The sequence below is a fragment of the Alligator mississippiensis genome, chromosome 4 (assembly GCF_030867095.1).
Source record: "Alligator mississippiensis isolate rAllMis1 chromosome 4, rAllMis1, whole genome shotgun sequence".
NCBI lineage: Eukaryota > Metazoa > Chordata > Crocodylia > Alligatoridae > Alligator > Alligator mississippiensis.
In genome coordinates, this window is record NC_081827.1 from 212,338,538 (window position 1) to 212,365,330 (window position 26,793).

The 26,793-nt window shown below is 40.0% G+C and overlaps 1 protein-coding gene across 8 annotated transcripts in view; it reads left to right on the top strand.

Annotated features, from left to right (window-relative positions):
* Positions 1–26,563, top strand: part of SLC25A12 (solute carrier family 25 member 12) — an 89,635-nt gene extending 63,072 nt beyond the window's left edge. For all 8 annotated transcript variants that reach the window (XM_019480309.2, XM_059727283.1, XM_006265903.4 and 5 more), the window contains 8 exons: positions 941–1,099; positions 5,064–5,116; positions 5,365–5,445; positions 20,998–21,138; positions 23,363–23,501; positions 24,906–25,064; positions 25,230–25,320; positions 25,933–26,563. In XM_019480309.2, coding sequence (XP_019335854.1) covers positions 941–1,099; positions 5,064–5,116; positions 5,365–5,445; positions 20,998–21,138; positions 23,363–23,501; positions 24,906–25,064; positions 25,230–25,320; positions 25,933–26,128 — 1,019 coding nt within the window. In that variant the 3' untranslated portion in view covers positions 26,129–26,563. The remainder of the gene's footprint in view (positions 1–940; positions 1,100–5,063; positions 5,117–5,364; positions 5,446–20,997; positions 21,139–23,362; positions 23,502–24,905; positions 25,065–25,229; positions 25,321–25,932) is intronic.
* Positions 26,564–26,793: the final 230 nt, after the last annotated feature.

The window sequence follows — 26,793 nt, forward strand, 5'->3', positions numbered from 1 at the left end:
GTCATGTACTACAGCAGATTAGTAATGTGACTCTAAATCATGAATATTTTTATATCTAAGCATAACTAATTAGATGGTATTAAAATGTTTGAATAAAATAAGGTTATAACTCCTTGATGGCTGTCTGGACTACCTAAACAGACTTTCTCCACTGAAAATTAGACCTTTCTTTATTTTTGTCCAGCTCTATTCTTTCTTCCAATCCTCTCTATCTAATTTCTACCTACTCTTTGCTCAAGCACATCCTCCCTGTTTTACTGTCTTCCTTCTTCTCCACTCAAAATCTTGCAGGTTTCTTACAGATGAAATTGACCACATATGATATGAGCACATGACTTCTTTCTTAGCCTTATCCTCTGAAGACTTTTTACCATCTTTCTTCCAGTTTTCAGGCCTGTGAGATTCCCCATTTTCTTTTTTGCCTGGTGCCTCCCCTTTCTCTTATCCAGGTCTTGCCTCGTCTGGCTCCTTTGCTTTCAATCATGCATTCTTTCATATCTATTAAGACACTTACTCATAAACCTACCTGCTATTTCTTGTTGCCACACCTTCTGCCTACCTTTTCTCAAAATAACTTAAACATTCTACTTATTTTGGGTGTTTCAACTGCCTATTTTCCTGGTGCCCGTTCTGTTCAATTTTTCTCTTTCTGCTTCTCTAAAACTTTTATCCCAGTAACTAAGGTCAGTATGGCTACTGGGATGGGATCCTGAATCTCTAACACTTTATTAAATGTAATGAAACAGTTCAGTCTCTTTTGGTGCCCTTTTTCTATGCTTCTGTACTTGCCATTCTGTTTTTCTACCCCTTGGAAAATTTATCCGCTTCTGTTCTTTTGTTATTTGGGTAACTGTTTGAAAACTGATATGTCATGACAGTTAAGTGTCACGCATGCATGCTGGGGTGTTGTAGAAATAATATTTGTGATGTTTTTTGATAGCTGTGGGAGCCACTGCTGTGTACCCTATAGACCTCGTGAAGACACGTATGCAGAATCAGCGCACCTCTGGTTCAGTCGTGGGAGAGCTGATGTACAAAAACAGCTTTGATTGTTTTAAAAAAGTTTTACGTTATGAAGGCTTTTTTGGTCTTTATAGAGGTAAGCAAATAAAACACAGGTATCAAGTTGTTTGTTTTTTCCATTAAGTGCCTCAACAGCTAACCCCGTGTAGGAAATCTAAGAAACTTAGGTATGCAGAACAGTTTTGCTTGTATTTGCATAGATGATTATTGTTATGAAGAACACTTGATTAGAAAAGTTACACTTGTTTCTTTGGTGCATGTTTGCTCTTTGCTACTTACATTGTTTGAAAACCTAATCCACTGAGATATTATCAGTGTTGTGGACATGACTGTTCTCTCACAAAGGCTTATTACTTTAGAAGAAAGATAAACAACAGGAACAGATGAGCCTCTAAGGAACAAAGGTCCCATTTTAACACATATTTGTTATAATGAGTAAAAATACTCTTTGTCTACATTATGTCAAATTTGAAATGTAGTATCTGAACTAGGAATCATTTTGCTTCTTGCAATTGCCACAAGTAGTCCCTTGATTGTAACAGGTTTTTTCATGTGAATGACAAGTGGGATTTGTTTCAGAGCTTTCCTATTGAAATGTATCCCTAGGAACAGGTAAATACTGATTGAGATCTTGGTACGGTGGGGAGAGAGCGGGGCTGTTGTGTGTTAATTCTAAAATTGTGAATAAGTCACTTGTATTTTTATTTTTTTTGTTGTTTTTTTTTACACCAAATCAGAGGATTGAAAAATGTAAAGCTGCTTTTTTATCAGGTAGACAGTTTCAGATACACAAATGTAAGAGCTTCATTTCCTAGTTTAGCCCAGGAGGATGTTCCAAGAGCATTCACTAGTTCAAGTTAGTAACTCCTATGATAGACAACCTTCCAATTGGTCATTTAAAGACTGAGGTTTAAGGATCTCTTGCTTCCATTTATTTTACTGACCATTTCATATAACTTACGAAATTAATTTACTTTCCAAGGTTGCTATTTTTACACAAAAACAATACCCACCTCCCCTAAATTCATGTTTAAAATAAGATCTCAAACTCTATAATTCTCCTTGCCCTACCTGGTGCATTGACAGTAACCCTCCCCAGCTTTTTTTAAGTTAATATGTTTGCATTGGAGCTTCTTGGCATGAACTTGTCTCACTTTTTATTATTACTAACTGTTCCTTTTTATTATCTCTGTAACTCTTGACAAATTTTTACATGCTAGAAGGTGTTGGCTGTTTGTTTTCAAATTATGATAGGGTGCTTAAATATTTTGGGGAATACATTTAATAATTGTTTTTACAATCCTATCACATTTTTAGACTACTTTTGTCTGTCTAAAGCATGAAGTTTTTCGAACACATTTTAGGTACCTTGATACAAAGTTACTTCAGTTTATAGCCTTAGATTGTCTCCAGAGACATGTCAGACCACTCTTAATTGAAGTTTATATGGAAATGGAAAGGTTTTTTGTTACATTCACTGAAGAGATTAACTGTGTACCTTTAGTTAGATTCATTAATTTGATTAAATTGTATTCATAGATTCATAGATGTTAGGGTCGGAAGGGACCTCAATAGATCATCAAGTCCGACCCCCTGCATAAGCAGGAAAGAGTGCTGGGTCTAAATGACCCCAGCTAGATACTCGTCTAACCTCCTCTTGAAGACCCCCAGGGTAGGGGAGAGCACCACCTCCCTTGGGAGCCCGTTCCAGACCTTGGCCACTCGAACTGTGAAGAAGTTCTTCCTAATGTCCAGTCTAAATCTGCTCTCTGCTAGCTTGTGGCCATTGTTTCTTGTAACCCCCGGGGGCGCCTTGGTGAATAAATCCTCACCAATTCCCTTCTGTGCCCCCGTGATGAACTTATAGGCAGCCACAAGGTCGCCTCTCAACCTTCTCTTGCGGAGGCTGAAAAGGTCCAGTTTCTCTAGTCTCTCCTCGTAGGGCTTGGTCTGCAGGCCCTTGACCATACGAGTTGCCCTTCGCTGTACCCTTTCCAGGTTATCCGCATCCTAATTTAATTTAATTTGATTAAATTGTATTCAGATGTTAAAAAACAATGCTGATTTATTGTGCAAGTATTTATTACACAAATTAGACAGAAATGTTTAGCTATTGCAATATTTAGCTATTGCAATATTTATTTTTTTTAATTCAAAACAAAAATCATAAGGCTCTTGAATCCGGGAACCCAACTTCAAAATTAATTCTGAAATGTTTTTAAGATTCAGCACATTCTAGCACTGGAGCTCATGCTCTCTAAAGCACAGATTTACATTATGTGTTCACATATTGTATTTAACTTTACATAAAATGCAGTGGGAGATGTGTCTTATGTTTTGTCTATTTTTTTAAACTGTAGGCTCTGTAGATCTGGATCTTTCTTTTCACAGTATATCAGAGATTCAAGATGGGAGGGCAGCATTTCTTTTTGTTATTGTCAGCCTTTCTCTACATTTAATAACTACCTTTCCTTAGCATAGCCTGTAAATCACACGAAGTACAGTGTTGGACTAGAACAAGACATTGCATATTAGTTGTTGATCCTTTTATGTAGGTGCATATTTATTGTGGGTTTTCTTATGTGAAGGTACTCCATAAATTAAACAGGCTGAATGTAATGGGTGATCTTAGGCCTGCCTCCTTTATTGGTTTATTAGATAAAAACATATACGAAAATATTTTCTTTCTGCCTTACTAGTCACACAGTGGGAAATCTGTATTTTTATTGCAGTGTTACTGAAGGTGTCTGTGGTATAGAACTGATCTGTTTTGTTTGTTTGCTTGTTTTTTCCTGGTAACACATCTGGTGACAGCTTATGCATAATATTCCTTCAAACTACAGTAATATAAAAAAAAATCTGAACAAATATGCCATTCTGTGTGTATTTTATAACACTTAGAAAAATGTAAAGTGCTAAAGAGTTTGAATAAATAATGCTGATATAATCAGGGATGTTAGGAAGTTAAGACTGCCATCTACTGCTTTATCTTTTAAATCGGTTTGCTCATTGGAGCAGTTTTGGTGGTTGGAAATTCAGATTGACCAACAGCACAGATGCAAGGATATTTGCTGCTGTTTATAAGTAAAAAAAATAAAAATGGATTAGGATTTTGACAGACTTGCTGCTCTTGATAAAGACATTTCTGAATAGGACTGGGGTGCAGGCTCTCAGGTTGGCTCGAATAGGTAGAAATCCTTTAAATCAGTGATTTGCAACCATTTTGTATGTTTATTTCCATAATTTAAAAACATATAATATGCTATCATATCGTGCAAGGAAAGCTATACATATGAGAAATAGTATAGTCCATGTTCTAGTAAACAGATAAAATAGAAAAGGCAATGCATAACTGTATTTTAGTGCTTTGCTTAAACATCTGCCAGCCTGTTTGTTTGCTTATTTATTTGTTTTTTAAATTTCAGACACTTTTAAGTTATTTTCAAAACTCGCCCTAGTTTGGAAAACCTGATACTGTTCTTTATGGGTTTAATTCTAGCTGAATAATTCCTGCTTCATCAAAAGTACAAGAAATACTTCTGAAAAGAACAGGTTCAAGCTTATTCTATGCTCTCAGTGTACCACAAGGATCAAAGTATTGGGTAGCCTTTTGTATACTTTAGTATCACTCACCCATGCTGTAAATATACAGTTGTGCACTTCAGGACACACAGGTTCTGAGTAACAGGGCAAAAATACTTTTGTGAATGCTGAATAACCTTGTGTGAACAACCATTATAGGCACCCATCACCTTTTTTCTTTACTGCCACAATTTCTGGTTTAACTTGATTGTGGAAGGAGGGCCAGATTATCCTTTGTATTACTATTTTCAACAGAAGTCTTAAAACATTTACTGACATATAAAATATCCTTGTTCAGGACCTAGAGCTACACATATAAAATATCCTTGTTCAGGACCCAGAGCTGTAGCCAGCTTCACATGCAAGATTGACACTGATTATCACAAGTGGAGCGTATCAGTGCTGGACTCTTATAAAATTATTAAATTTTGAGCTAATTATTTATTTTATTTTTATAGGGTTGTTACCACAGCTTATAGGTGTTGCTCCAGAAAAGGCTATTAAGCTCACAGTAAGTATCTTTTTCTAAATTAAACTAATTGTACCCCTTATTTTTTTTCAAATTTGTACTCATTGAATCCATTTTTTTCTGACATATTGTGTTCATAAAAGCACCTAGAATTTATTTCTTTAAGTGCTTGAATGATATTCTTCTGAGTGTTTCAATAAGCTTGGTTACAAAAATATGTGATATGCTTTGAAAAATATATTCAAGTAGAAAACTGATTATCCTCTTTTTTTTTAACTTTTTTTAATTAGGTTAATGATTTTGTCAGAGACAAATTCACTCAGAGAGATGGCTCCATTGCATTATTGCCAGAGATCCTTGCTGGGAGTTGTGTAAGTATCCATTCTGGATTCTCAGCCCCAGAAAGAGAATTTCCACCCTTCCAACCCACTCAGAATGACAGCTAGCATATAACTCATGTTTCATGAGACTGAGCAGAACCATCCCCAGCTACATAGACACAAAGAATGGGAAAAATTATTCAGAAAACTGTGTGCTTACTGTGTTGGGCTCTGTAGACATTAGTTGTATGCTTTCCTCATATTTATTCAAATACTCTGGTTCCAGTCCTATGAATAGAGCCAGCATCTCTATGCTCCTGGCTTCTTCCCAGTTTTCTGACATAACTGATATGAGATGTGCTGGCCAAAGCTGCAGAATATATAAGCCCTTCTGCATATTGCTTTAAGTTGTGTAGATGAAATGAGCACCTGCTTTTGTTGGTGGTTACTCTAAATGAATCTTCCACATGATAGCCTGTTGCTCTGCAGGGTATGCTTTGTTGAGTGGCTATTCTCCAGCTTCACCCTCTCATTACTTACCACACATCCCAACCTAGTCAAGGTAGTGTGTTGCTTCCAGGAGTGTATTCCAGATACTCAGAAAGGGTGCTGTTCCTCCCTTTCCATACTTGTGGACACATTTGAATGATATTTATTTTTAGCATGGAGAGGTTCCTGTGGCTCATTATAACTAGCAGGGTGCTTCAGAAACTAACAGCAAAATGGATGTAAACAAAGTAGATAACTACACAGCAGTAGGAAACACTGATTGTGACATTGTCGAACACACTCATCATTTTATGCTGAACACGTGTTATGTTAGTGAGCATGTAAATAACATGGCTACAGTGCTGTCAGTGTGCATAAAAGAATAGTGTTGTCATTGTGTGTGTGTGTGTGTGTGTGTGTGTGTGCACGCGCCACTTAGCAAAATTCACCATAGAATTTTAGCACAATACAGTGAGAATTGTATAGCTTGGTAGAAGGTCTGTGTGTGGCTGGAGAAGTTCAAAACTAGCCACACCGCCATAGTGAACCCCAGGCAGTATGCCCCATCACAACCATGACAGGACAAACACCATTGTACATGTGAACAAGCAAATGAGCCTTCCTGAACTATTGGCAGAAATAGGCATAAACGCTGGCTGTACCCATGCCACTTTGCACAATCACTTGAATTATGGGAAAGTGTGTGCCCATTAGGTGACAAAGCAACTGACAGATGTGCATAAATGTGAAACTGTGTATCCAGCTTCTGCAATGTGTCTGGGATGAAGGTGAGGGGTTCCTTTCGTGCACCATCACTGGGGATGAGATCTGGGTCCACCATTATAATCCAAAGAGCAAAAGGCAGATCATGTAGTGGAAACACACATCATCACCACTGGCCAAAAAGTTCTTCACTCAACCATCCTCCAGCAAGAACTTTCTCGTCCCATTTTGGGATACTATAGGCCCACTACTTGTCCGCTTCATGGAGCGTGGGGTCATGATCAACAGTACCATTTCTTACCATGTTCTACAAAACACCTGATGCCAGCTATTTAGACCAAATGGAGTAGAAAGCTCAATCAAGGTGGTTTTTCTCCAGGATGACAATGCATGACTACACTGTGCATGGATGACTGCCAAGACTTTGCATGGACTGGGCTTTGAAATCTTACCATGTTTGCCCTAAAGTCTTGATCTTGTGCCAAGTGATTACCACTTGGTTAGACCATTGAAGGATGCTCCTCAGAGGCGCAGATTTGTCAGTGATGCAGTGCAGGAGTGGCTGTCACAGCAGCCAAAAAGCTGCCTTTGAGGATAGCATCAAGAAACTTGTGACCTACAGAAATACCTGTGCCACAAAGAAGTTGACTATGTAGACAAGTGATGTGGTCCCATAAATGATCATTGCACACAGAATGGATTCCAAAATTGCTGTTAGTTACTGAAACAGTCTTATAATTATAAGGATACAGTAGACAATTATAGGCAGCTTTCCTCACAGAAAAAGAGTGATTTTTAAACTCTAGAAAAAACAAAAGATAATACTTGTTCACTCGCTGCTGTAAAACTGTATTCTGTGATCACGTGAATCTAAAGAGGTCTCAGTTCAAGCTGGCTTTCTTGTTTATCTGCTTGTTTCTTACATAAAATGTATTTATAGCTTTTAACTACAATCAGCATGTACATATTGTAGACAGACATGTAAATTGTATTTATGCTGGGGATAAGGTCTGTAATGTGGTTGTTCTGAGCAATCTGTAATTGGTTCAAGTTTATAATGATGACAGACTTGTGTTTGTATCTCGGCTAATTTGTGGGATTTCCCAACATTTGTTAACAGTATAAAATGTTTGAGACTGGGTAGGGATCCTTTTGTAGCAGAGAACCCTAATAACTTCCAGTTGAGTAGGCTGACAGGCTAGAATAAAACCTCCTCAGCTTGCAACAAAACCTAGGGCAATAAGGTTGTTGACCTCTGCAAACTTTTAATTCAGAGAAGCAGCCCTGGAGGGAGGCTGCTTATAGTTCTCCCTGATTAGATTTGGCAGCATGGTACATGCTTGAGTCTTCACCTGTCAGTGTACAAAGTTTACTTTCAGGGAAATGTGAGAAAGGAGCTGTGGTGTGCAGCCAGCAAAAAAACAACTGCAAACACTAACCTTTCTCTGGAAGGCCCAGTAGCACATACAACATAGGCAGACCTTTTATAACGTAGTGAATGTAATTCATTAGGGTTTTACTCTGTGCTGTGACATGTGTTAAGTTGAGAGTATTGGCAAAGCTTTTATAACAGTCACTTGACCGTGAAATCTGGTAATTGGCTTCACTATGTTTTTATACCCTTTTGTATTAAAATGTTTCATACATGCACTGTAAAACCTATTCCAAAGGCCATCTCCGTATCTAAGAAGTTATCCCACCCTCTGAAGGACCTTTCCTGACACATTCTTGTGAACATATGAGTATTTTCAGCGAATGCCAAAGTAAGTTTCAGAAATTCAGATGCTTCTCTGAAGTTGAAGAGACCCCACAACCTCTCCAAACTTCGCTGTTTCCTTCAGCTGATTCCCCTCTCTATAGTTGCCTTCTTGCTGAGAGGGGGCTCTTAATTCAAGAGTGTTAGGATACGAATGGTGCACCTATTTCATTCCATTTAGGATCCTTAGGGAAAGATGGCACAGTTATTTGCCTCTTCAGTATTTTTAAGATTTCAGACCCATTGCCATCACTTTAGCTACTTTGGGGCCATGTTCATTTCCTTTTAGCCCTCTATAGGTCACCTAATAGCTTACAAATGGATGACTTATGTCTGTGCTGTTCGTGATGTTTTGGCTTCTTTATTCATTTAACAAATGCTAGTATTAAATTCAGGACATGCTTGTGGCAATTCATTAAAACTTAGTGTAGAAAACTGATGAGTTAAGTCCTAGACACATTAACAGGTTAGCCTGTAGCAAGTCAAGTTTTCCCAGCTTTAAAAAAGCTTGAACACATGATGCAAACTGAGAAGTGACATAGCCCAACCCCAATAATGGCAGATTTATTCTGGGATGAATTGGGACCAGTTTTCTTATGCTTTCATATGTCTTTCCATATGGCCTGCACATTTTTAATGCTTCCAGATGCACATTTGCCTATGGTTTGGCTTTTTCCTTAACATGTCATGTGGTAGGTGGCTGAAACAATACTAGTTTAGCATATCAGAGCCTCCCCTCTTTGTATTCAATCCTTTTTCCATGTGGATCCCATTCAGAGCAGGAGAATCCAAAATGAGAATATTCAGTAGTTTCAGTGGATGTGTTAAACTATTTGTAGACCAGTAGGGCTGATATTTTATGAATTCCATCATGAACTGTGTTGGTTGTAGCCGTGTTGGTCTAAGGACATATGCAGTAGGGGTGTGCAAAATGAGCCATATTCAATTTGAATTTGGCCTGAATCGGGGACAGTAATTCAATTAATTGATTCAGATCACTGCCTCGATTCAATTCGGCTGAATCTGAATCTAAAGATTCAGTGCTGATTCGGAGAATCAGCGATTCAGCTACAGACACAGCTTTAAATGTTTTTTCTACATACCTTGAGGTACCAGGCGCAGTGAATGCTGCAATGGTGGGACAGATGGAGCATCCCACAGGAGCATGGTGGGGGGCCCCCCCACGTGTGGACCAGAAGTACTTTCTTGTTCTGATTGGCCGAGGAGGCACCAGTTGCTGGCTTCTTTACTTTTCATTCCATCCAGGAAGAGCACACACCAACTGCAGAAACTTCCTTAGCCTGACAAAGGGTTTTTGAACCCGAAAGCTTGCTTAATAACTGTTTTCCAACTATTTAAGTTGGTCTAATAAAAGATATCAGATTCACCCAAAGAACCTTGTCTGCCTTGTTGAGTGAAAGCCTTTTTGAGATTTGCTAGGTGACAATCATGGGTGTTCTGTACATTACAGCTTTCTTTGTGTGTATAGAGTGATTGCTGGTTCTGTGTGGATATGTATGGTGGTCGATGGGTTTCTTGTATATGGTGGTTTGTATTTTACCATTCTGGATAGTGTTAGTATCTAAAAAGGAAATGGTGCTGGAGTATTCAAGAGAGAGCCTGATGGAGGGGTGATGGTTATTGAATTTGTGATGGAAATCAATCAGAGACTTCAGGTTTTCAATCTAAATGATGATATCATTTATATATCTTAGGTATAGCATGTGTTTTGTGGTGCAGTTCTTGAGGAATTCTTCCAGGTGACCCATAAAGAGGTTGGCATATTGTGGGGCCATTTTGGTGCCCATAGCTGTGCCCATGGTGTGGAGAAAGTGTTGGTTATTGAAAGTGAAGTTGTGTGGGAGGATGAAGTGTATAAGTAATTAATATCTTTAGGTCTGCACTCTGAGGTGTAATCTTGCTCTTGTAGATACATAAGGCAGGCTTGGATGCCATCCTGGTGTGGGATGTTGGTATATAAGCTGGTAACATCTAGGGTGGCTGGGAGGGTATTGCTGGGAAGGTAGTCTGTGTTTTTGTTTTTGTAGAAAGTCTGTTGTGTCTTGGACAAAACTCGCTCTTTGGGTGGCAAGAGGTTTTAGGATTGATTTGATGAACCCTGATATTTCCTCAGTTAGGGTTCCATACTTGTGTTCCCTTGTTTGTGGATTTTAGGGAGCATGTAAAGTGTCCTTGAATTGGGTAGTGGGGGGATCAAATTCTGTTCCCTTCTCTTAAAGACCCCCAAGGTAGGAGCGAGCACCACTTCCCTTGGAAGCTGGTTCCAGGTCCTAGCCACCCTAACCATAAAGTAATGCCTCCTGATGTCTAGCCTGAACCTGCTCTCTATCAACTTGTGGTCGTTATTCCTAGTTACCCTGTGTGGTGCCCAGGGGAACAGGGCATCTCCTATTCCCTACTGATCCCCCCTGGTGAATTTGTAGATGGCCACCAGATTCCCCCTCAGCATTTTCTTGTGGAGGCTGAATAGGTTCAGGCCCTCTAGTCCAGGGGTGGGCAAAATGCAGCCTGCGGGCCGGATGCGGCCCGCCAGGCCATTCTATCCGGCCCGCAGGGCCCCTAAAAATTTAGAAAATTAATACTTACCTGCCCCTGGCTGCCTGTCATGTGGCCCTTGCTGGCTTGCCAAAACTCAGTAAGCAGCCCTCCTCCCGAAATAATTGCCCGCCCCTGCTCTAGTTTTTCCTTGTAGGGCCTGCCCTGCTACCCCCTGATCATGCGAGTGGCCCTCCTCTGGACCCTCTTAATGCTAGCCACATCTCTCTTGAAGTGTGGCACCAAGAACTGGACGCAATACTCCAACTGCAGCCTGACAAATGCTGCATAGAGGGGGAGGATCACCTCCCTGTGTTTCCAGCTGGCCAGCCTGCTTCTCCTACTTACTCTCACAGCTCTCTCCACTAAACACCAAACTATTTTTGATCAGTTTCTAAATGTGCCAGTAGTTTTCCAGATCTGCAGGGCAGCTACGTGGATCCATAGCTCATGCTTGTCAAGGATTATGCTCTAGACTGGGCTGTTAGATCAGATCCCAAATTTGGGAGACCAGGCCTCCAGTTGCTACTTCATAGGTTTCATAGGCATTAGGGCTGGAAGGGACCTCGGAAGATCATCGAGTCCAGCCCCCCGCCCAAAGGGCAGGATGTCAGCTGGGGTCATAGGATCCCAGCAAGATAAGCATCCAGTTTCATCTTGAAGGTGTTCAATGAAGGCGCTTGAACAACCTCCGGTGGCAGGCTGTTCCAGACCTTGGGGGCTCGGACAGTAAAGAAATTCTTCCTTATGTCCAGCCTGAAATGATCTTGTAGTAGTTTGTGACCATTCATCCTCGTCATCCCTTGGGGTGCTCTGGTGAACAAACGTTCCCCTAGATACTGGTGGTCACCCCTGATAAACTTGTAGGTGGCCATCAGATCACCCCTGAGCCTGCGCTTTTCCAGGCTAAAGAGCCCCAGGGCTCTCAGCCTGTCATCGTAGGGTCTGCTTCCCTGACCTCTGATCATGCGCGTGGCTCTTCTCTGGACTCTCTCAAGCTTCTCCACATCCTTTTTGAATTGTGGAGCCCAAAACTGGACGCAGTACTCCAGCTGCGGCCTCACTAAGGCCGAGTACAGGGTATGAATGACGTCCCGGGATTTGCTTGAGAAGCATCTATGGATGCAAGCCAGCGTTTTGGTCGCTTTACTAGCCGCAGCATCGCATTGCAGGCTCATGTTCATCTTGTGGTCAATGATGACCCCCAAGTCTCTTTCTTCCATAGTGCTAACCAACATAGCACTGCCGAGCCTATAAGGATGCTGCGGGTTTTTTTTCCCAAGGTGGAGAACCTTGCATTTATCGGTGTTGAACACCATCAGATTCTCATCCGCCCACTTGCTGAGCCTGTCCAGGTCAGCCTGGATCATCCGCCTGTTTTCTGGTGTGGATGCTTTGCCCCAAAGTTTGGTGTCATCGGCGAACTTGGCCAGTCCGCTTCTGACTCCAGTGTCCACATCATTAATGAAGATGTTGAACAGTATGGGTCCAAGGACAGAGCCCTGGGGGACCCCACTGGTCACAGGACACCACGATGAGTGACTTCCATCAATTACTACCCTCTGAGTCTGACCCCGGAGCCAATTTTCCAGCCAGTGGATCGTGGGGGACCCAAGGCGACAATTGGCCAGTTTCTCCAAGAGACGATCATGAGACACCAGATCGAAGGCTTTTTTGAAGTCAAGATATATGACATCAATCTCATCTCCCTTGTCCAGGTGATAGGTCACCTGGTCGTAGAAGGAAATGAGATTGGTCAAGCAAGAACTACCTGCAACAAACCCGTGCTGGCTATCCCTTAAGATGTTGGCGTCGGCCAGTCCATTAAGGATGGCCTCCTTAATAAACTTTTCTAAGATCTTCCCCGGGATAGAAGTCAGGCTGATGGGCCTATAGTTAGCCGGATCCACTTTCCTCCCTTTCTTGAAGGTAGGCACCACGTTGGCCTTCTTCCAGTCTTCGGGCACTACACCAGAGCGCCAAGAGTTTTCAAAGATCCACGCTAGAGGCTGGGCTATGATGCTCGCCAGCTCCTTGAGTACCCTGGGGTGAAGATTGTCAGGGCCGGCTGACTTGAAGGTATCCAGCTTCTCAAGATGTTCCTTCAGAAAGTCAGCATTAATGGAGGGCAGGGGATCACCCTCACCCGGACTTCCCGGCCCTGTAGCGGGCACGGGCATCCCATGGGGCTGATGAAAGACCAACGCAAAGTACCTATTTAATAGGTTGGCTTTTTCCTGGGCGTCAGTTGTCAGTTGCCCCATCTGGTTCAGCAGGGGTCCAACGTTGCCCCTGCTTTTCCTCCGGCTTCCCACATATCTGAAAAAGGACTTTTTATTGTCCTTGATGCTCAAAGCTAGCTGGAGTTCAGTTGCAGCCTTGGCTTTCCTGGTCTGCTCCCTACAGGACCGGACCAGTGCAGAATAATCCTCCTTGGAGGTGACTCCCATCCTCCATCCTTTGTAGGCCTTTCTTTTTAGCCTCAGGAGGTCTGCTAGGTCCCTGGAGAGCCAGGGGGGCTGCTGTGCCCTCTTGCTGCCTTTCCTCCGAGATGGAATAGACTTAGTTTGTGCATTGAGGATCGCTCCCTTGAGGAGCAACCACTCTTCTTGAACTCCCCTCTCCCTGTGGTCACAGTCCCTTAGGGCCTCACTGACAAGCCTCCTGAGCTTGTCAAAGTCGGCTTTCCTGAAGTCAAGGACTTGCGTGTTGCTGACTGACTTGCCAGCTTTTCGGCGGATGGTGAAGGTGATCAGCTCGTGGTCGCTGTCACCCAGCTTCCCATCGATCACTAGGTCACCGACTAGGTCCTCCCCAGTAGCCAGCACCAGGTCGAGCAGCGCTTTGCCTCTCGTTGGCCCATAGACTTCTTGAGTCAGGTAGAGGTCATCCACGCATGAGAGGAAGCTCTGTGACTGCTCAGATTTTGCTGAGCGATCCTCCCACGAGATGTCCGGGTAATTGAAGTCACCCATGACAACCATGGTCCTGGAGCAAGCTGCCTCAGCCAGTTCCTGGGCAAACTCCTGGTCTAGCTCAGGACTTTGGGTGGGAGGTCTGTAATAGACTCCCACCATTGTGTCCCCTGTGCCGTGTTCCCCACGGATTTTAACCCAGAGGGTCTCCAGCTGTCCACCCTGGTCGCCAATATCAGCTTGCAGGGACGCGCAGCTTTCCTTAACATAGAGAGCTACACCCCCGCCCCTTTTCTCTACATGATCCCTCCTGTACAGGGTATAGCCATCTATCCCCCTGGTCCAGTCATGGGTGGAGTCCCACCAGGTCTCCATGATCCCTATGACATCGTAATTGTTTGCACTGAGCAGGAGGATGAGCTCCTCCTGCTTATTCCCCAAGCTCCTGGCATTTGTGTACAGGCAGGCAAGTGCCCCCTGGGGGGCTCCTTCCTTGCCCACAGATTTTACCAGGGCTGGGGCTGGGGTGGGCTCCCTTGAGTGCCGTGATCCGCTGGCTTTGCAAGGATTGTTCAGCGGGCCAGCAGTGGCGGTAGTCCCCCCATTGCTAAGAAGCTTCTTTCTCACCCTTCTAAGCAGATGTTATTTATAAATTGCTGACAGTGGAATCCTCACTGAAGCACATTTGAAGAAAGAATGCCAGCTTTCTGTACAGCCACTGTAGTTCTGTGAGATGTTGTGGTTAGCATGGATTTTATCATCACACTGCATTTCTGTTTTGGAGTGCTCAGGTACCACTTAATCTGAGTTACAAAGGACGATGGGGAGGGTTGTGGCCATCCTGTCCTTTGCATTCCTTGTTTAGGAGTACAGAGTATGCTCACGGTATGAACATTGAAATGCAGAAGATGGGCACATGTGCTCCTGTTGTGGGATCATACTGATGACAACTTTTAAAAAACCACATGCATTTTAGGTACTTGTTTTCCCTTCATTTGGCAAGATTACATATTTTATGACTAAAGCAATATATATCTCTGTGTCATATAAATGATATATTAAAAACTTGTACAGTCTTTCAAAACATTCTATGATTTTTTTTAATCTGTAGTTCATGAGTCATACAGGAAACTGGTTTTCTTTCAGAATTATAATTTTTTACTCCAAAAAAAAAAAGAAAAAGAAAAAAAAATTGGTACCTAATCTGAACACTTTGGCTATGTCCAATCAAGGGCAGATGTTTGGTTCCCCAGGGAGAAGTAGCAGTGCCACACCTTGTGCCACAACTACTTACACCTGGGGAACACCCATGCCACACATGCTTTGGCACACAGCAGGTCATGCTGGGAGTGGTAGGGGAGGCTGGGGCCAGCACCGGGCTGGCCCCTGCAGCTTTACCTGGAGTTCTGGGAGCCTCTTGGGGCTGCAGGAGCAGCGATCCATGGATATCCAGGGGTCAAAAAAACCCAGAGCAGCGCGTGCACAGGCAGCGCGCCCTTGCAGTGTGGAGAACACCAAACTGTGCGGTATGTGGCACTGCAGATGTGTTTGTGGCGCCACATACTGCACGGCTGCGCTCATCTGGACACACCCTTTGGTACTTCTATTTCTAAAAACAATTTTTAATATTTTCATGTTTTTAGTGCATTTCATTCCATCTTACCAGGTAAACAGCCATTTATCAACAATTATATATATGGGGAAAAAGGAAACTCAAATATTTTGCTGTTTTTAAATAACAAAAGATAATAGATGAAATATAGAATTTGAGCTGTCAGGCCATATTCATCTCATGCTTTTGTACATTCTGTAGAAACATTTTTTTTTCTCAAGCTCTTCCAACAGACCATGTGAAGGACAAATTCAGCTGAAAACTTTTTTTGATGATGTGTATTTCTAGTGCAATCCTAAATGTGGACAGGGGCCTAATGTTTTGTAATATTTAGGAGGCTTCCATTAGGTGTGTAAAAGAGAGAGAAAAAAAAGAAAAGAAAATAAAGTCCTGCCTTTGGACTGGGAAATGGTATTGATGTTTTTAAAAAAATCAGATTTAAATACTGTTGTCTTATTTTTAGTTGTTTGTATGGGAAATTAGTTTTGAGCCAGGATGTGGCTCTTCCAAGTAGAAAGTAAACAAGGGCTTGGAGCAGGCCTTCTCTCCCTTTATAACATATGCCTCTTGGGTGGAATTGGAAAGGGCAAGAGGTCCCATGTTGAAGGGTCGTTTGTGTATTTCCTTCAGCCTTTGGCATGTCATGAGGCGTTTGCTGTGGGATCTCAAGCTGTATCTTTTATCTCATAACCTTTGCTGTCAGTTTCAGTTCCTTTATTTGCTCCTTGTGGAGTTATTTTACATGACATTAAGGTTAAGTAGAAACTTTTGAATATTGGTATATCTGATATGTATGAATAACTTCCATTCAGAAATTAATTTGTTTCAAATTCTTTTTAATGCCTATAGTTATTTAAGTGTAAAGGGATTTTTAACAGGAAAAAATAAAGCAATCTGTAATATTAGTACTCAAATATTCTTTGAAAAAGCATGTGTGTGTGTGTGTGTGTGTGTAAAAAAAATATATGTATGTATGTATGAATATGGTGTGTGTGTGTATGTGTGTGTGTGATGAGCAGAATCTAGTTAATTTGAAGAAGAAAAGTTATTAATATTTCATGAAATTTTGGCATAATCTTTGCATTACAAGTTTTTATAGAAGCATTAAAGACGTATATAGGAGGCCCTGCACTTGCTCAGCATCTGCATTAGTGTTGCCAAATGAATGATGATTGATTTGAGTAGTGTTTATTGTATTTGTCAGGTAAATTCAACCTTTGTGCAATGTGCAATAGATAACTAAGAAGCGTCTAAAATGTAGTTGTTTGGGAAGATCCATGAAGTAGTGGTATTTGAAAGAATTTTCATATTCAATCAACCTCCCACCTTTAGATGGAAAATTTCTTAGCGTCACTCCTTACTTGGAGGCATATTATACTGTGACTTTGCTTCTAAGGGCAAGTACGTAGCAGGAGAGAACAGTGATTCCAAACAGGAATTTGAATGTGATATTAAAGTTCTAAGAGGTGAAGTGATCAAAATATTTATGGCAATGTGATCATATAGTAAAGACAAAGCATTTATATTTCTTAAATTTTTGCATTAAATGATAATTTTTCATTACACGAGTTTAAAGTTCTAATACAATATTTCTTTTTGTTAAAACCTGATAATGCTACTCTGCATCCTCTTCAGGTCTGTTCTCTTTATCTCACATAATCTCTCTTCTCCCATCTGCCATTTGCTTGCTTCTCCTTATTCCTACTCAAAACATTCTTTCCAACAATGACTCCCGATCATGTGACACACTTTAAAACTTGGGGGGAAAAAGGTGAATATTGTATATACATGACAAAAACCAAGATGCCTTATACTATCCCTCTGCTTGCTCTAAGTGACCTTTTCTACCTTATATCCCTCTTATATCCATCTATTCCTATGTTGCATTTAGGGACATGACAAGCAATCTTACTGAATTCAGTGGAATTATGCACGAATAGTTTCTTATATTAAAAAAGTGCTCCAGGAACAATTGTAGCACTGTGCAAAGAATTGAGCTGTTCTGTGAAATCAAGGTTTTGGGAAGAGTGTTCTTAAAATAAATAAATAAACTCCAACATTTAAAAATTGGGCCTGGTGATGGTTATATAAATTATTGCAGAACTTCCCAAGTTTCCTTTGTGATACATGCTTGCATATAGAAAATCACATGTGCCAGTTGTTAACATGGGCTAGGTACAGACATTCAAAAAGCCTGAGGCAGATTTGATCTAAATTCCAGGGTTTTCTGCAAGCATCGTAGTTTAGATCAGTAGTGAACACAACACTTATTCACCCTTTGGTGGGGGGAAGGGAGGACAAATCTTAGACCAGGTTCCACCATTTTTAAACGAGTCTGTGTGCTGAACTTCTGCTCTGTTACAGGTATAGACCAGTTTTGTGTTCAGAACTTCTGTTATAGATATAGACTGGTTTATGATCACTTATACTAGTAAAAGTGTAATGTCTGTACCTGGCCATGGTTGGTATGATTAATGCCACTTTTCAAAGGTGTTCTTCAAAAATAACAGGGAAGCCAGAACACATCCGGGGGCTCTGCTAGCAGTTGTGTTTTATGTAGTTACCTGCTCAACAAAGGTATATTTTATATTTTTCATATAAAACTTAGTGTGGTGTGTCAAAATCCTGTTTCTCCAATTCTGCCCTTTCTGAAGTGGGCTCTGATTGGATTTTAGCAGAGACCTAGCCACTTGCGTGTCTAAAAAGATGAATGTTAATTGCAGAAAGATTGGCTTTGTAGAAAATAGAAATGTTTATGAATCGGTCTATTTTTGTTTCCATGGTGGGTGTCAGGCAATGAGGGATAGTTATTTTGCCTGCCCTGCAGGACATGCTAATTTGTAAGAGATTAAAAATAAAAAACAATTTCACATGTATATAAATGCAATATGCACATTTAATGAGCAGTTACCAAATAATTGTCAAACTGAACCGACTTTCTAGTTGAACATCTAAATGTGTGGTAACTTAAAGCCTATTTTTGTGATATATTTCATGTTAGTGACAGCTTCCTGCCTAAGATTATTTCTGCCACTTTTATTGAAATTAATTTAGAGAAGTCAAACTTTTCAAATCGGTTTGGTATTTAATACAGTTTGGAAAAAATTTAGATTTTTAACAGATTTGCCACCTGGCAATTTTATAAATCTTCTTTAGATTGAAACTGAAATGTTCCTCCTTCAGGGCAGCTGTGCATGCGTGCACGTGTGTGTGCGTACGCACGCATGTGTATGCATGTGTGTGCATGCACACACATGCATTCATACATACACCTTTTTCAATAGGGGACAGGGGAGGAGTCAGAAAGGAACCTGGCTCTGATGATTACTTTGTGTAGTGGTGGTGTTTATGAATTGGGAGAATATGCTGTGTATGGTTCCAGTCAGAACTAGGGATTAAACTGAGGTAGCCTGGGGGGGGCAGGACTCAGTTTCTTGGTGGTTCCAGGAAGTGTTTCAAAATCTCTACTTTCATTTAGAAGAAAAGGGGGAAGAGTACTTAACGAACTAGCTCCTTTGTTTGGGAGATGTCTTGAGGGGAAAGTAAATCACGAATGTGGTGACAAATAATTGTAAACAATAGAGCTACGTGTATACAAATAGGAAAGGTCCGTTTGGCTCAAGTTTTTTTCCCCTGAAGCATAATGGTGACTGTTTGAATGTCAGCATGGTTAATTATTTCATTACCAAGTGCAAGCAGCCACCTATGCATTTTGTAGCTATGATCAGTGAAATTGCTGATGCTTGATGTTCCTCAATAGAACAGAGGGGGAAATTTATTCTCTGTAAATGTCCATGGGCTTTGCAGTGCCCATCCATCCCTGGTCTAAAATAACCTGGCTTTATCAGCTTCTGGGGCAAGCAGCAGAGTACACTTGTGTTTCCAGACTTTGAAGGTAGGTAGGAGGATGAAGGTATAGACAGATACATCATAGAAAGGCCAGGTTGCACTTGAGCTATTGCTTGGCAAAGAAGGCTGAGCTGGTTGAACTGCATATTTGGGGTCAGGAATTTTAAAACCATTGCTTTTCAGGAGAGACTAGAGCAAGTTCCTGCATTTTTTTCACTGCGCTTATAAAGAGGGAATTGCTTAAAAAGGCAGCTTCCTTTACAGATGGTATTTTCCCCTCCTTGAATGAAGTTTTTGACAGGTTGTGATTAGTGTAAGAGAAGAGTTTAAGAGTTTTTATAAGGAGAGAAACATATTAATTGAATAAGATTGGACATGTTCCATGGCACATGTTTTAAGTAAAATTTGTAAATGGTTTTAAATTAAAAAGGAGGGTTTGGGGTGGGGGGGATTTAGGGCAGGCATTTAAGTCAAGTTACCCATTTTGTGATTTACCATGTACTTTGCCAGAAGTGAAAGGCAGCACCTACAGCATACCAAAGACAAGTCTAAACATGTCACTTTCAAGTGGGTTTACATGCTTCTGGAACTGAACTGTCAGGTTGGATTTTTCTATTAAATATGAAATGCACCTCTCTGAAAGTCTGAGATTAAAATGCAGACTCTGTACAGCAGCTCATGCAGCAGTATGACTTGGGGAAATGTACAAGATAGTGCTTCAACTTCGATAATACAAAACAAGTTGCCAGCTGTTAAATCTGTCAGGCCCAGGTCAGTGACATGTACAATGCTGGTCTGTGTTTGTCTGTGTCTTGTAACAGATTTGGAAGTGTTGGGAAAACTATTTATTTGTTTTTCTTTCTGGTTAGGACAATTGAAAGCTTCTATATACACTCAAAGCATTCCACCAGTGATTTAAAATTATGATATCAAATACAAATTAAATTTTGCTCTCTCCTATATGGCAGCATCCCTAGATACAAAGGACATGTCATTGTTTTGTCTGATTGCTATTTCTTGAACCATTGTAACATAGCATAGAAAATAATACTTGTACAAATTTACTCTGCTTTAGATCTTATGGCAACTAAGAGATCAATTTCTGAGCTTTTGCTGTATATATTGTAAGCTTTATACTTATTCCCCTAACATTGATACGGTATTAAAATGTTAAGACTCCCTTTTTAATGCCAGGTAACCTCTGGTTGCAAGATGGCTTGGTCTGATTCATAGAAGTTAGGAGCCGGAAGGGACCTCAGAGATCATCAGGTCCAGACCCCCTGCTTTCATTGAGAATATCTTATTTCTTTATATGTATTTCCAGCCAAACATTCTTGTATATTATGACCAAGACTAGCATCTGATCTAGAGAAATGTTGATAGATTTTAGGTGGTTACATGGCTGTTTAGAAAAAGGGATAACAGAGGGAGAAGCAGAAATGGAATTAATTATAGACACAGACTATGGAAGTCTGATTTTGTTTTTAAATGCCAAACTTCGCAACTTTAAAAAACACAGGAGATGAGGACTTCGGGATAAAAGCAGGGGATGGGGACTTCATGCAAAGGGTGTTACTGTTTTTGTTTATTCTTAAATATGTCATAGAGCTTTATTCAATGAAGTGGAAGCTTGCTGGAGTGGACCTTTAATGGAATGTTGGAGTGGGAGAACTTACTTGAAATCCTTTTCTCTGGTCTTTCAGGCAGGGGCATCACAGGTCATCTTCACTAATCCACTGGAGATTGTGAAGATTCGGTTGCAGGTAGCAGGGGAGATCACTACAGGGCCCAGAGTCAGTGCCCTTACTGTTCTAAAGGACTTGGGGATTTTTGGTCTTTATAAGGTATGTATTCCTACTCTGAGCAGTCTCAGCAACTGCTTTTAATCCATTTTATGCTAAACTTAAAAACTGTTGAAACAAAACCTTTGTTGAGAAACAAAGAAACCTTTTCAAATTTAAAAACAATCTCTTCCTGCAGAGCAGCCCCACAGTAGAAAACTGAAAAAAACCACATTTATATTAGTGGCAGTGGGATACATAAAAATACTCCCCCATTCCATCCTTTGGGCTTTTATACTAAGCTGCAGGGAGTCCTGTATTGGAGACCTGCTGGCTTCTGGCATGGATCATTTCATTTGGTGGGGTTTTGTGAAAAGTTTCTTTAGCTTTCCTTTTGTATTTGTCTTACATTTATTCTGAATCTCAATCTCAGTTATCTCCATTGTTATCTCTGCAGCAGGGTACTCTCTTTGTCTTAATAATTTGACGACAGTGAAACAGTAGTAGAGTTTAGTAGGATTCGGATCTTTAAGAAGTTAAGTGGTGGGATTTGTCAATAATGAATTCCATTAAAAAAGCCCATACTGTACTGTACTTTAGCAGAATGCCAGTCAACAGATTCCTTCCCTGCAGGTATATTTACTACCATCATTACAGATCAGATGTAATGGAGCAGAAGCTATTAGTTTTCTTAAACAAGGAAGAGTATTTCTTTCTGTCCCTTTAGCCAGTGCAAGGGGTAATGCGTAAATTCAGCACCTGTCTGCAGCTGTGCACTTGCAACACATTGCTTTAGTTTTATGGAGCTATGATAATACTTTAAAAAAAAGTGTAAATTTGCCTCCAGAGCTGCAGCTTTTATTCTGAATTCAGTGGATTAGATTCACACAGCTATAATGTTTTAAAGGTCATAGACGTTTTGATACATAGGACATTTTAGAGCAATTACCATTTTGTGCTTGGTAATTAAAAAGTTAAGCTTACTAAGAATTTGCCATTTTTTAAAATGCACAGTAACCCTAATGATGTTATTTGGAATTAACTGTAATTAAAAAAGAAATCCAAATCTTAGTGAAGTAAATAACTGGATTGAACTAGTCAGAAACTGTGAAGTCAAGTTCATACAAGCAACAGTGTCTCCAGAAAGCCATCTGCACCAGTGGGATCCCATAGATCCCATGCAGAAGACTGTTTGCTCCCATGTATCACTAGGGAGGGGATGCTAAGAAATGGGCCAGAGAAGATCCTACTGGATCTGCTTTTGCATATTCCTCCTCAAGTTGGAAATGCAGAAGCACAGTGACCATGTCTCTGTACAGCAGTATGGGTTACACCCCCTTGTGGGGGAGGAGAAAAGATGTGTGGGAATCACAGTTATTGACTGGCTCCAGATGAATGGTGGCAGCTCAAGTTGGAGGGACATGAGAGTAGCCAATCCTGCTACAATGGAGCAAAAACCACAGAGCTTGGGAAATGCTGTTGCCAGTGTGGAATGGAGTGGTAGGCAGAAGAGACTGTTTCTATATTAGCCAGGGCATGTCCTCAGAATTGGGGGAAGAGACTTTCCCACACAATCCAATTACTTATGTGTTGTACAGGAGGAGTTATGTTGCCCAGCATACGATGAATAATCAAGGACTTAAAATGAGGGTTGTTGACATGACATTGTAGTAGCAAATTGAGAGCTATTACAGTGTGTTAAACTCTCTGGAAAAATATTTTAGGTTGCTGGTAGACCTGTAAAAACCAAGTTTTATCCAAGAATGATTTCCATTCCTGGGCCAGAGTCATGCACATTCCCTGTGTCAGCCAGGGTAAGTCAGCAGAGAGCGGTATGAAGCCCTCCAGGCAGGACTATGTAATGTGTCCAGGATCTTGTGGAGTCATATAGCAAATGGCAAACAAAGGCCCTACCTCCCTTCCCTGATGTGGCAGGATGCTACTTTGTTGGCAGGCTGAGCACCAAGGGTTTATGAGGTTTTTACAAGTTAAATTTATGTGTGTGAGAGGTGCAAAAAAGTATCTATCCAGCAATTGATGGCAAGCTTTAACTGAAGGCTGCTTAGTAAAATCAGATATGAACGCTGCTGCTGCTTTAGCAGAGATGGCTGAATGATTGAAGGTTTCTGTTTGGATGTTTAAATTTACATCCTTTATTCTGAGACATTGTTGCACCTGCTATTTACCAGGTAGGTCACCTACAGTGACTTGGCTCAGGCAGGTTTCCCAGATTTCAGTTGTAACCATATTTGCATAACTTGTTTGTACTGTTTTGTTTCTGTGCCAGGGTGCCAAAGCATGTTTCCTCAGAGACATTCCCTTTTCTGGAATCTACTTTCCTGTTTATGCTCATAGTAAACTTATGCTGGCTGATGAAAATGGCCATGTGAGTGGGTTGAATCTCCTGGCAGCTGGTGCCATTGCAGGTAACTTACTGTATATTTTCTAGAAGTAACATTTTTCTTCTAATAAGCAATAATAAATATTCATTCTTCTGTCCCATATATATGAAAGGTAATATACTGTTGTATCTGACTTAATCTAAATTTGATCACTGTTATCCTTGGTGGGAGGTTGTGTAATTTTGATGAGAGCTAATTACATTTGCATAAATGTGGATAAACAGTGTAATGCAGCTCAGCAACTTGTAGTCACATTTCATCTATCTCAATGGGGTTTTACTTGTTACCAACCTCTCTGACTTGAAGACTAATTTGAATCTTTGATGAATGTACAATGAAAGAAGGGCTAGGAAGAAAATGACTTGCCTAGTTTAGGGCTTCTGAACAATTTGAAGAAACTCTTACTTCAAAGTTCAGTCCCAAAAAAGGATTAAGGATGTCTTTCCTGGCTGGTAAGGAAATCTGTGGAGATAACATACCTTGTAATTAAAAATTCAATTGAGGCTGAAAGCAAATGTTCAAATTCCAGGCAAAGGGATGTTTTAATTTTGGTAAGTGATTAAAATTTAAATGAAAAAAAATCATAAATATTCACAAATTGCCTCCAAAAGCAAACACAGTTCTCTGCCAAGAAGTGGGCATTACCTGTCCCTTCCCTAAGAAACTAAGTACATTGCTGCTCTACCAGTTTCTCCTATTACTGCCAGCTGTTCCCATAGTGTCTGTCTCAGACTTTTGAAACATTTTCATTGTCAGTCTTATTTTTTTTTTAAGTGTCTTCCGTTTTACTAGTAAGATGGCCAAAAGCCATTTGGAACTGTAGAAAAAATGGACTGTTAAATGATCACTGTGCATATTAACACATTTAAAAATTAATCAATGAAGGATTTAGAATGTTGTACCTGGGAGCTGTGCAGACTAGTTAATCAGCTATCTAGTTACAAAGTACTTTGTGTGTAAGATAGTTCGATAGAGCTATTAATATTAAAAAGCACAGTAATATTTGAGAGCACAACTAATTTGTCACGAAACTTAATCTTTATTTTTATGAGTGTATGCAACTTAACCTATATGTAGAAAAACTTTTAAAAATAAAATGATTTGACATAATTGTGAAACTTAAATGGCAGCGATAAGAAAAAATTGTTATTATCTTTGTCTAAGTTTTATAGTAATCTTGACTGCATTTGTACAGTGTTTTCTTTAGCACCCGTCTTAAAATTTAATTGAGATTTAGAAGAAACACAGCAGAATTGTGCTGTGCTTTGAATACTTTATATTAATACTAGAACATGTGTTAGTTTGTGTATTTTTTGGGGGCTTGATTTCTCAAAATATTAGTTTGCAGTTTTATATTCTTCAACACTATAAATGTTTTATATTTTACAAGATATTTTGTGGAAATTAAATGCTGTTTTCTTCTAAAAGGTGTTCCTGCTGCTTCCTTGGTAACCCCTGCTGATGTCATCAAGACAAGACTGCAAGTGGCAGCACGAGCTGGTCAGACAACATACAGTGGAGTTTTTGACTGTTTTGGGAAGATACTTAGAGAAGAAGGCCCTTCGGCTTTGTGGAAGGGAGCTGGAGGTAGGGAACTGACTTTATGTACTGGATCTTTCTCACTTGACTAGGGATTATTCATAACAATAAAATTTTCAGGGCAGGGAACTATAATTTTAGTTATATACAAGTTGATTTTAAATATTCACATTTTTCCCCTGCACTAATATTACTATCTTCAATATTGAACAGCTCGTGTATTCAGATCTTCACCTCAGTTTGGTGTTACTTTAGTCACTTATGAACTTCTGCAGCGATGGTTCTATGTCGATTTTGGAGGACTGTAAGTGCAAATGTTTGCTTTAAATATGCAAGCAGGGCCTGCCAAGTTCAATTTCTTAATCTCTAGAGATCTACATGGAAAGATTTTGTGGGAACCAATGGATTTTAAACTTAGTGGTTTTGATTAGCTGTAGTGCCAGAATTTTGCTTTAATAGTACCCTATGCAAAAAAAAGAAAAAGAAAACATGCATGCATGTATTTTACTAACAACATCTTGGGCATTAAAATTGAAAGAGCTTAAAAAGATTGAACTGATTTTACTTGTATACTATTACACTATCCCAGCAACATGAAATATAAGTTGGTTCAATGTTTTTAATGCATTAAATATAGCTGCTGCATTTGGGTTGCTAACTCTAAGTTGTTTTTTAAATCTCGTTCAAAATTTTTTCCTTATTTTTATTTAAATATAAGATTTTTTTTAACTGTCAGAAAACATTTCTGTTGCTACTACGTTTTGTAAGCCCTTTTAAAGTATCCAGAAATGAAATTTAGCCTGATCTACTTGATCACAGCTATTTAAAAGAAGCTATTATAAATTTGCTGTGTTGCTTAGTGTCTGTATGAAAACCTTTGTCAATCTGCAATGTTTCTGTTTTTCTTCACAAACAGCAAGCCTTCTGGATTAGAACCTACACCAAAATCTCGAATCTCAGACCTTCCTCCTGCTAATCCTGACCACATAGGTGGATACAGACTTGCTACAGCTACATTTGCTGGCATAGAAAACAAGTTTGGCCTGTACCTTCCAAAATTTAAATCCTCTGGTGTTGCTTCAATTCAACTTAAATTAGCAGCTGAATCCTGAGATGACTTTCTGCCTAGTGAAGTGGTGCAATGTGGAAAAAATATTCAAGAACAGTACTATAGCTATTCATTCAGCTGCATGTTGCTCTAGCTGACCTGAGAATTCAATTCAAATGACTCCTTTATGATATACAACATACGTTTATTTGTTTATAAACTAGTCACTTGTACACAAGAAACAGATTGAAGCTTTAGTTCTATGCATTGACTTTTTTTCTAACTGGTGGCATGAATTAGTAACCTAGACTTGGCTTTGCACAGCTTGCAGTTAATGTTACTGTACATATTGTACATCTTTGTACAGAGACATCATGGCATCTCTACACAATTACATTTATATAATAGGAATTGCAGTTCTAAATAGTTTGAAATGTACAGAATGTTTTGAAGGTGTTTTATTAAGAATCATGTGACAATAAAATGTATTTAAAAACTATTTAAAGTCAGTTAACTATTTTTTTTTGTATTTTGTAGAAATAAGCCATCAAATATTTGTCAGCATGAGTTGCAGATTTTTAGGAACAGAAAGAGACTGTTATGACCATAATCTAGTATATTTTTTCTTACAGAATTAGTCAAGGTTTTAAAACAGGGAAGTCAAATGCATAAAAATGCCATACACTGACTCGAGTAATGTACAATAACTGTATGTGTTTGAGTTTGAGA